The sequence below is a fragment of the Dreissena polymorpha genome, chromosome 12 (genome assembly GCF_020536995.1).
Source record: "Dreissena polymorpha isolate Duluth1 chromosome 12, UMN_Dpol_1.0, whole genome shotgun sequence".
Lineage (NCBI taxonomy): Eukaryota > Metazoa > Mollusca > Bivalvia > Myida > Dreissenidae > Dreissena > Dreissena polymorpha.
In genome coordinates, this window is record NC_068366.1 from 43,643,734 (window position 1) to 43,655,905 (window position 12,172).

The 12,172-nt window shown below is 37.9% G+C and overlaps 1 protein-coding gene across 9 annotated transcripts in view; it reads left to right on the top strand.

Moving 5' to 3' along the window:
* LOC127853232 (epidermal growth factor receptor kinase substrate 8-like) overlaps positions 1-12,172 on the top strand; it is a 127,717-nt gene that overhangs the window by 88,897 nt on the left and 26,648 nt on the right. For all 9 annotated transcript variants that reach the window (XM_052387546.1, XM_052387542.1, XM_052387551.1 and 6 more), the window contains 2 exons: positions 5,920-5,995; positions 7,408-7,518. In XM_052387546.1, coding sequence (XP_052243506.1) covers positions 5,920-5,995; positions 7,408-7,518 — 187 coding nt within the window. The remainder of the gene's footprint in view (positions 1-5,919; positions 5,996-7,407; positions 7,519-12,172) is intronic.

The following is a 12,172-nucleotide window of genomic DNA, read 5'->3' on the forward strand; positions in this document are numbered from 1 at the left end:
CCCTGATTAGCCTGTGCTAATCTTGGACTTCATTTTACGCACATGCATTAAACCCATTATTCACAGAGCACGGCCCATATAGAAATGAAATCATAAGCTTTATGCTTATGTTTGTGGTTTACTTCATGCTTTTCAACATTTATATAACTTTGATGTAAATGAAGTTGAATGAGAATGATACATTAAACTTAAATGATGTAATGCGTCACAATTGAGAGACTTTACCCTTTGGCATGTAAATTGCATAACACGTTTCCCATTGAAATGAAAAGTAATAATAAATAATACATTTCTGTATTGTATGCTTACAGACACCATTTAAAGTGATCCTTTACTGTTTGATTTAATCCTTTGTCTGTGATTAATATTTGAAGTGTTGTATTAATTTCATTTTTAGCTCATCTATTTTTTGAAAAAAAAATGAGCTATTGTCTTCACCTTGGTGTCGGCGTCGGTGTCCGGTTAAGTTTTGCGTTTAGATCCACTTTTCTCATAAAGTATCAATGCTATTGCATTCAAACTTGGTAAACTTACTTACTATCATGAGGGGACTGGGCAGACAAAGTTAGATAACTCTGGCTTGCATTTTGACAGAATTATGTTCCCTTTTTATACTTAGAAAATTGAAAATTTGGTTAAGTTTTGTGTTTAGGTCCACTTATTTCCTAAAGTATCAAAGCTATTGCTTTCATACTTGCAACACTTATTAACTATCGTAAGGGGACTGTGCAGGCAAAGTTATGTAACTCTGACTGGCATTTTGATAGAATTATGTGCCCTTTTTATACTTAGAAAATTGAAAATTTGGTTAAGTTTTGTGTTAAGGTCCACTTTTTTCCTAAAGTATCAAAGCTATTGCTTTCATACTTGCAACACTTACTTACTATAGTAAGGGGACTGTGCAGGCAAAGTTATGTAACTCTGACTGGCATTTTGACGGAATTATTGGCCCTTTATACTTGAAAATTTGGTTAAGTTTTGTGTTTTGGTCCACTTTACCCCTAAAGTATCATAGATATTGCTTTCATACTTGGAACACTCGCAAACTATCATAAGGGGACAGTAAAGGACAAGTTGCATTACTCTGGTTGTCATTTTTACGGAATTATGGCCCTTTTTCGACTTTTTGAATATATGGTTACATTTTGTGTTTAGATCCACTTTACTTCTAAAGTATCAAGGCTATTGCTTTTAAACTTCAAATACTTTCATGCTATAATGAGGGTACTGTACCTGGCAAGTTGAATTTTACCTTGACCTTTGAATGACCTTGACTTTCAAGGTCAAATAATTAAATTTTGCTAAAATTGCCATAACTTCTTTATTTATGATTATATTTGATTGATACTTTGACAAAACAACTCTTACCTGACATACCACAATTGACCACAACCCAAACCATCCCCCACGCCCCCGAACCCCCCCCCCCCCCCTCAATCTCCCCCATTATTTTTTTTTATTAAAGATCATCTAATAAATGACCACCACACCCTCACACTATACCCCCCACACCCCAAAAAAATAATTTTTATGCCCCCAGTAGGTTGGCATATAGCAGTTGAAATGTCCATCAGTATGTCAGTCAGTCTGTCCGTCCGTCCGAAAAAAACTTTAACATTGGCCATAACTTTTTCACTTTTGAAGATAGCAACTTGATATTTGGCATGCATGTGTATCTCATGGAGCTGCACATTTTGAGTTGTGAAAGGTCAAGGTCATCCTTCAAGGTCAAATGTCAAATTAATCGTGTCTGTCTGTCCGCAAACTTTATCATTGGCCATAAATATTTAAGATATTGAAGATAGCAACTTGATATTTGGCATGCATGTGAATCTCATGGAGCTGAACATTTTGAGTGGTGAATGGTGAAGGTCAAGGTCATCCTTCAAGGTCAAATGTCAAATATATGGCGTTTGTCCGTCCGAAAACTTTAACATTTGCCATAACTTTTTTAATATTCAAGATAGCAATTTGATATTTGGCATGCTTGTGTATCTCATGAAGCTGCACATTTTGAGTGGTGGAAGTTCAAGGTCAAGGTCATCCTTCCAGGACAAAAAAAAATAAACAAATCAAAGCGTCATTCTCATGAAGCTGCACATTTTGAGTGGTGGAAGTTCAAGGTTAAGGTCATCCTTCGAGGTCAATGTCATCCTTTAAGGTCAAAGGTAAAACAAATATATTAAAAAATTCAAAGTGGCGTTATCATGAAGCTGCTCATTTTGAGTGGTGGAAGTTCAAGGTCAAGGTCATCCTTCAAGATAATTTTTTTTTTTTTTTTTAATTTGAAAGGGTTGTTCTCATGAAGCTGCACATTTTGAGTGGTGGAAGTTGAAGGTAAAGGTCATCCTTCAAGGTCAAGGTCATCCTTCAAGGTCGAAGGTAAAAAAAAAACTAAAAAACAAAACAAAGTGGCGTTATCATGAAGCTGCACATTTTGAGTGGTGGTAGTTCAAGGTAAAGGTCATCCTTCAATTTAAGAAAAAAATAAAAAAAATCAAAGTGGCGTTCTCATGAAGCTGCACATTTTGAGTGGTGGAAGTTCAAGGTCAAGGCCATTCTTCAAGGTCAAGGTCATCCTTCAAGGTCAAAGGTAAAAATAATAATAATTGAAAAGCGGCGTTATCATGAATCTGCACATTTTGAGCGGTGGAAGTTCAAGGTCAAGGTCATCCTTCAAGGTCAAAGGTCAAAACATAATATTTCAAAGCGGCGTTCTCATAAAGCTGCACATTTTGAGTGGTGGACGGTCAAGGTCATCCTTCAAGGCCAAGAGTAAAAAAACACAATTTTTTTTGTTTTTCAAAGCGGGGCAATATGGGGCATCGTGTTTCTGACAAACATCTCATGTTTTTTTCAAACATGGTTAAAAAACACAAATATTTATTTTTATTATTTTATTTTTGAAATACCGTCCAACCATCACACCCAAGAATCCCCCCCCCCCCCCCATTTTTTTTTATTTTTTTTTTGCATTTTTGGGAGATAATGTAATAAATGACCACACCCCCACACTATACCCCTTTCCACTCCACCCCTCCAACCTTTGTGATTGAAATCAAGAAAGGTCCCTACACCTTTAAAAAGGAAAATAGATGAGCGGTCTGCACCCGCAAGGCTTGTTCTTACTTGGTTATCACATTTATCTCTTGTTGTTTTTGCAAACTTCTAAAGTAACAAGGCCATATTACCAATATGCCTCCCTTTGAATAAAACATCATAAAGCAGTCACACCTTCTGTCTGCATATGCGAGTATGTGATGACAGTCCCAAAATTTCTTTCTAAGTCCTAACTATGCCATATATTGATAGACTTAAAAATAATAAAGCACACATGTAAACCATCAAAAGGTCATAAGGATGTGTCATGTGTGACACCCACCTCCCTTCTTGAAAGGTCAAGGTTATACCCAGAGATTAAAGGGTCCAATTTGGACATAAAACAGCTTGAAAATTTCTTTCTCAGTGATAATTTTTTTTTCCATTTAGTGATGGACTATATACAGTCCAACCCCTACTTCCGGTCACCCCTCATCACCGGTCGCCCCGTGTAGGCGGCCGATCTGTGCCGCGACCGTCGATAAACACTATATAATGCACCCCTCTTTAGCGGTAACCCCGTTTCTCCGGCCAGCGGCCAGCAATTTTGCATCCCAAATGTTAAATTCCCCCAATATGAGTGGTCACGCGCGAGTAAGTCAGTCATGTACATTGGCAAAGTTACACCGACGCAACGGCGAGAAATCGATACGTACTTACAGTCTGCGGTTTAGACTCTGTAGTACTGAAGCGTGATGTGTGATAAACATTTTGACAGCCAGTTTGCAAATTGCAATTAATTAGCTGCAGATTATCGGGTTATCGGGTTAAAAGCAATATGCGACCGTTTGATCTTTTTGTTTCCGCACATGCGAATATCATCTACTAAGTACTAAGTACTGGAAAAGAGATTCTTAATTTATAATTTATTATTTGTAGCTGTTAAATCATACTATTTCAAGCACAGATTTATGACAATTATCGGCTAATTAAAAGTTAAAAAGAACAACTAAACTTTTAACCGAAATCAACTGATCTACATGTTCTCTGTGCTACAAAGTTTTTATCCAAAAATCAATACACGCATGCATGGGTATGACGTGACATTGTACATTGGTGCATAATTTTCGCGCGCTTTTGTCGGGACAAAGGAAATACATGAGGACTTTTTTGATGCTAGAATTTGTAAACGTCTCGTTAACATAAAACAATCGGGAGTGTGTTTCGGATTACAAATTATGATTCCCATTTGGGAATTAAACAAAACATTTATATTTGTTTTATATTTACAATGATTTCAACATTCATTTTGATACAACCATTTACGCGCCGAAAAAAATGTTTTTATAATATTATGCATGCAAAGCACGATTACCAGTAGGATTACACCTGGTTGCTATTATCAGTCTCTTAAGTAACTGGCCACGATTTTATCGTGGAGGAGATCACTGTCGGGACCAATTCGTGCGGTAGGTAAAAAACTGCAATAAACCAATTAAATTATCGATTGACAGTGACACGGGAGTTATTCACGCATAACTGATTCACAACTGTTCCCATCTTAAGTGTATTGATGCCATACAAAGCGCATTGTGTAAACAACGAATCATGAGAATGATTCTTTTTCATTGACTTGATTCTGATGATGATGATGATATTGATGATGATTAGAAAGATGAATAGAATATTTTTTTGAATGGAAATGTTGTTTTATAGCTGATTCTAGAAAGGAAGAAATAACATTATTTTAAGTCTATACATTGTTTAGTACATGTACACATATTTACCATTTTGTTTATACAAAAAGTGAACAGTTGGCCATGCACTCATCAACTCTAGACTCCCTATGACCCAACCCCCTCTTAAGAGGCCACCCCGCTTAAGCAGCCAATTTGGCCGTTTCCCTTGACTGGCTTGAAGGTTAAATTTGGCCCAAAAACATCTTTTCTAAACTGTTACTTTGTCTTTCATCATGCTATTTTAAGCTCGACTATAATATATGAAATATATATATATATAGTGGAGCTATCCTACTCACGTCGGCGTTTCCGTTACTACCCCAAATATATCCAATGTCCCTTGACATATTGCTTTCATATTTTGCATACTTGTTTACCATCATGACCCCAACCTATAAACAAGAGCAGACCACTATCAAGCATTTTGACAGAATTATGGCCCCTTTTATACTTAGAATATGCATATTATTGATAAATCTATGTTAAAGTTTGACAAAACAACACTTACCTGACATACCACAATGCACTCCACCCAAACCATCCGCCCCTCCCCCCCCCCCCCAACCCCCCCCCCCCCCCCCTTCCCCCCTCTCCATGATGGCTTATGTTATACTGTCAAGCACTCAAATAGTTGAGCGCGCTGTCCTCTGACAGCTCTTGTTAAATAACTTACCACCATAGGGAAACATCTGTCCCCCTACCTTAAAGGGCATGGTCACTTTTTAAGGTCAAATATCAAATCTGGCCATTGAAGAGCTGGACTCTAACTTGGTAATTCATCATGCTTTTTAAAAAGTTACCACAAATAACCATAATAAGGGGACTGAGTGTGGAATGTATCAGCCATCTGATAAGCTGAATGGTCAAAGGCACACAAAAAAGTTAAAAAATATTATGTTTCTATAATCAGCATGTTAGTAACACAAGTGGAGTTAAAGGACATCAGTGGAATGTTGGTGCATCTCTGGCCTATGGACATGTGTCTTGTTTTCAAATATCTCCACTGTAGTATTACAAGGACACATGAAATAATTGTTTAAGTAGCTGGTACCAATATTAGGTTTAGGGTAACAGACTTGTCCTTCAATGTTACACTCCACTTTATGGCTGGTTTCAATGGAAGCACTGATGTCTTTTGCAGGATATACGAGGCAGGCCATGAGAGGCAGGGCAAGAATCCCAAGGAGTTGACAGTGGAAAAGGGAGACATTCTGCAGGTTGGTCACCAGGATCAACTTGGTTGGTCTCTGGGATATACTGCATTTGTCATTGGAATATTCTGTTTGGTCACTGGAATATAATGGTTGGTCATTTGGATAAACAGGGTGGGTGACTGGAATATACTGGTTGGTCATTTGGGATAAACTAGGTTGGTCATTGGGATATTCTGGATTGGTCACTGGGATAGTCTAGATTGGTCACTTGGATAATCTGGGTCGATCACTGGGATAGTCTGGATTGGTCACTTGGATAGTCTGGGTTGGTCACTTGGATAGTCTGAGTTGGTCACTGGGAAAGTCTGGATTGGTCACTTGGATAGTCTGGGTTGGTCACTGGGATATTTTGGATTGGTCACTGGGATAGTCTGGATTGGTCACTTAGATAGTCTGGATTGGTCATTGGGATAAACTAGGTTGGTCACTGGGATATTTTGGATTGGTCACTGGGATAGTCTGGATTGGTCACTTGGATAGTCTGGATTGGTCATTGGGATAAACTAGGTTGGTCACAGGGATATTTTGGATTGGTCACTGGGATAGTCTGGATTGGTCACTTGGATAGTCTGGGTTGCTCACTGGGATAGTCTGGGTTGGTCACTGGGATAGTCTGGGTTGGTCACAGGGATAGTCTGTGTTGGTAACTGGGATAGTCTGGGTTGGTCACTGGGATAGTTTGGGTTGGTCACTGCGATAGTCTGGCTTGGTCACTGCGATAGTCTTGATTTGTCACTGGGATAGTCTGGGTTGGTCACTGGGATTGTCTGGGTTGGTCGCTGCGATAGTCTGAGTTGGTCACTGCGATAGTCTGGGCTGGTAACTGGGATAGTCTGGGTTGGTCACTGGGATAGTTTGGGTTGGTCACTGCGATAGTCTGGCTTGGTCACTGCGATAGTCTGGATTTGTCACTGGGATAGTCTGGGTTGGTCACTGGGATTGTCTGGGTTGGTCGCTGCGATAGTCTGAGTTGGTCACTGCGATAGTCTGGGCTGGTCACTGGGATAGTCTGGGTTGGTCAATGGGATATTCTGGTTTGGTCAATGGGTTTTGTATGTACTTGTGTAATTACTTAAATTTAAAAGGGATTAGTTGATGAAGCTTTAATGTTACTAAAACATGTTGCAATCTTGACTTTAGCGAATCAATAATGTTTTGTGCTATCTATTCTGTCATTCACTTTTGTAAATTTGATTGTGTTATTTTAACTATCTATTATTTACATATTTAATATTAATTGGTGAATTTTGATATTAATTTGGTAATCAAATAAAATCTGATTGCTTTATTATAAGAGATATTGATTGGTTCCAATAAACTCTGATTGTAATTGCTTGAATATTTTTTTATGTTGAGATTGAATGTTATATATGTTTCATTGATAATTTAATTCCTCTAGTCATTGTTTGATTCAGGTATTAGACAAGTCCCGTAACTGGTGGAAGTTGAAGAACTTCAATGGAGAAAGCGGCTACGCACCATATACCATTCTCAAGGAGTTCCAGGGAGGTGATGCATATGACCATGTAAGTATCCCACCATCCTGTGACCTTGACCCATGACCTTCTAGTGATCTTGAACCATGACCTGTCTTTGACCATAAGCCTTACTGTGACATTTACCCATGACCTTCCAATGTTATTGAGTCTGTAATTCTGAATCATAGTTAAAGAAAACTCATTGTTATGGATTCACTTAAACATTTACAGTTTTTTTTTCATGTTTTGTGTTTTACAATAATGTTCTTTTGTGTAATGTGGCTGTTTTAATCTAGCAGGTTCTGAGAAAACTATTACAAAAATAAGTGTTCTTGTAAGCCTATAATACCTGGCTGTGGGTGACTGTTATATGTATTCCATCTTTGACAAAACTTTAATAGTTTCATTCAGTTAATGCTCAAAAATAGTTTAATTCAGTTAATGCTAAAAACTAAGTATCTTGTAGATCATAAGTATGGGATACATAATAATTATGTTGTTAATCATATAAACTGTGAAGACATTTTGTTGCAGTTTCTTTAAAAAAAAAATCTTTATAAATCAAAATGAAGTGACACCATTGTGGCACACTTGTGATAGAGCACTTTACTTTTTACGCTTTTTGCTTGTGTGCTTTACCATGTCATTAAATTTGAGCACATATGAGGCAATGCATGGTGAATGGTGAACATTTAAATTATGAACAAGCCTAGATGTATTTTAGTTCCTTAAACAATTAATTATGCTTTTTTTAAGTAAAGTTCTGTTGATATATGACCCTGCTTCATATTTATAGAGAACAGTGTATCTTACTTTAGGATAGCAGCTATTTTGAATTAAGTTCTGTTAATATATGACCATATTTATAGAAAACAGTGAAGTTACATTAGAACAGCTACATGTCTTGTCTGGTTAGAATCTATGTTACATAATTGTTCCCCTTTTAGGATGTGTTCCGTCGCAACTAGTCGCAACCATTGACCTTATAGTGAGTAAGGAATAAAGTTGTGACTTGACTCAATATTATCTGAAACTGTGAATAATTCCTGTATTGGTTGTAGCTTGAACACTGTAGTATGAGATTACTAAAATGATATGCAGATTGCGGCCAGTGAAGCTCCAGACCACATCTGTCAGGACAGGATTTGCCCAGTTGGCTATACAGTCAGGCAGTGTTTAGTTGCATCATTAGTTGGCAGCATTACTCCTGACCAGACAGCATGGCTGGCCGCATATGGCATACAATAAACTTTTGCACTGAGCATTTTTAATGATATGAGTCATGCGCTGGGAAATCAATGCTTTATGCATGTGCATAAAATATTGTCCCAAATTAGCCTCTGCAGTCTGCACATGCTTATCAGGGATGACAGTCTGCTTTTATGAAATTTTTCATTAAAAGAGATCTCTTCTGGAACACAAATCCACTGTGTGGACTGCGTAGGCCAATCTTTGCACTGTGTGGACTGCGTAGGCCAATCTTTGCACTGTGTGGACTGCGCAGGCCAATCTTTGCACTGTGTGGACTGCGCAGGCCAATCTTTGCACTGTGTGGACTGCGCAGGCCAATCTTTGCACTGTGTGGACTGCGTAGGCCAATCTTTGCACTGTGTGGACTGCGTAGGCCAATCTTTGCACTGTGTGGACTGCGTAGGCCAATCTTTGCACTGTGTGGACTGCGTAGGCCAATCTTTGCACTGTGTGGACTGCGTAGGCCAATCTTTGCACTGTGTTCGGACTGCGGCAGGCCAATCTTTGCACTGTGTGGACTGCGTAGGCCAATCTTTGCACTGTGTGGACTGCGCAGGCCAATCTTTGCACTGTGTGGACTGCGTAGGCCAATCTTTGCACTGTGTGGACTGCGTAGGCCAATCTTTGCACTGTGTGGACTGCGCAGGCCAATCTTTGCACTGTGTGGACTGCGTAGGCCAATCTTTGCACTGTGTGGACTGCGCAGGCCAATCTTTGCACTGTGTGGACTGCGTAGGCCAATCTTTGCACTGTGTGGACTGCGCAGGCCAATCTTTGACAACACATTTGCATTCAGCCTGCCTTTCCCAGTGCACTTCTTGTATTGTCTTGTTTCTTCATGATTGTGGGTGTATACGTGTGCATAATTATTGAGATGTTCGTAGCTTTAAGCTTGTTTTCTGGTCTTCTGATTACTTATTTGAGCCGCCTCATGCACATTTGCTAGAAGTGTAGCTCCATACCAACCTGCACAATTGCTACCTGGTCCACAAATAAGACCTCCAAACCTTGTATGACTTTATAGCAGCTACAGGCCGGACTACATACAGCGCCTGACCAGACTGCACAATAGCGCAGGCTGGTCTGGAGATAAGCTGGGCACATATGACACCCATTTTCGACTGACTTGGCTCATTTGAGATGTGTATTGCCGAAACAGATTTTCAAACCAATGTAGTTATATATTCATTCAGTCAGTATGTCTTTTAATCTCATACAAAATTCAGTTTTGATGGCTTTAACAAAAATAAATTGTGTATGATAAATTTTTGTTTACTTAAATATTATATTTTCAAAAAAATCTGAGAACTGTCTTGTTAATTGATGAAGAGAGTAAGTCAAAATATGAGTGACAAACTTTGATTTTCAGAACCTGGAATTATACACTACTGTTGAAAAGAGAAAAACGTAACCAAAGGCTAAGTGGGTGCTGAAAGTATACAAATTCTTGGTGTACAATACAAAAACTACCGAATTTTACTTTGTATAGCGCGCACCCATGTATAACGCGCAGGCTGTTTTATTAATGCAAAAATGCAGAAAAAAAATATTTAAAAGACAATAAAACCACCAAATCGGACCGAAAATGGCTGCCATTCTACTATTGCGCAATCCAATAATCAGGGGCATTGGAAAGCTTAATTAAGCCTTCAACATAGCAAGCGTCATTATGATTAGGAGCATGGGTTGCATAGCACTATACTTTCTTGAAAATTTTGTAATTTTCTAGCAACAGATTAACAGTCCACGTGCATTTCGTAAAAAAAGTGAGAAAATAAAAATTCATGTACACTGTATCATTTTTCCTTGGGGAAAGCATGGGCTTTAAATTTGAATGCTGAATAAAATTTTCGTGGCGGCAGCCATGCATGGGAGACAGGGCTACAGTTGTTGAGATACATGCATGTCAGTATTAACGTAAAACTGGCAGTCTATTATGTTGGACAAGTTGGGTTATTGTTTGTCGATAAACTGGAAAACACTTAGGAAGTCCCTGTTCACACCTACGGTTACCTGCAAAAAAAGACTAAATACCTTTACCAGTCTAACATAAGCTGCCTAATCGGACTGAAAATGGCAGTAGAAGTGCCCAAACACAGACAAATAAATGTTCCCATACTTTATTTAACATTTTATTTTTTGTAAATAACTAATGCTACCCCGTTCATACCTGCCGTTACCGACTTTTTGTTGTTTCAACAACGGCCCCTTCAATCTGTAAGATTATTGGGTGTAGTTTCTGGAATAAAAAAATGGCGGCTATTATGAATATTTACGATTATGACATTATTTTTTTGCAATTAAGCAGCCAGGATAGCATTGTATCAATGTATAACGCGCACAAACGTTTTTATTTGAAATTTGGAGGTAAAAAACCGCGCGCTATACAAGGGAAAATACGGTACATATCTTAAGATTTATGTTTATGCACTGGAATCTTGTTGAAATCTTTGGTATCATTGCTCATCAGGAAATAAAATAGTATACATGTAGTCATAGCAGCATAAGGCATCCAGCAGCAGCAAGAAATCTAAATCTTTGCATATAATAGCTGAATATGTGCCATTTTATATGTTGTGCAATAGAAAACAGTCACAGTGTATTAATAAAAATTTCAAATGGAAAAAAACACAATAGTTTTGTCATTGTCAAGACCCTGTAAGGCTGTTAAACATCTGTTGTTCCTTCAGTTGATGTGCTGTTGTTGATGTTGCACCTTTAAATGGTCCATGAAAGGCTATGGTATCAGTAGAATGCCATTCAAGGTTCCAGTGCCATGCAACAGTCTCTGAGTTAACTCTTTCAGTGCTGGAACCCAACTTTGAAGGCCTTTGTAAACAGTTTGGATCCAAACTGTTTGCTATTCTGATAGTATTCTTTGAAAAAAATCAAAGAAAATGCTAATTTAAGATATTCAGCAGACGACAAATTTTCCAGCATGCAAAGGGTTAACATCAATCAATAACAAAGTTCTTATATGCTGCCATTTCTGAATATGTTGGACTATGAAATACAAATTTTGGTCATTTATATCTATATAAAGCTCTGCTTTATTTGTCTTAGCCATTCATTGTGAATATGCACGTTGGAAATCTTGTTTATGAAATAAGACATTACTTTTGAAGATCAGAATCAAGTTTATTGGTACATAATATTCACAGTTTTTACTTTTTTAATTATGCTTTCAGTGCTTCACAAGATTCTGCATTTAGTTGGCTTCATAATAACAACAATTCTTTATGACACAACTAATTTCCTTGTGTATCATGTATTTCATGTTATTTTATTGCTTATGATCTTCTGTCATTTCATACAAATCTTTTTTGTGTTTTGTGTTAAACGTATTGAATTTGTTAACTTTGTTTAAAAAAAGAGGAACAAATCTTAAAACACCATAGCAACCTTTGACCTTGCGAACCATAACAACCAAATGCTGTTTGTCTCCCTTGCT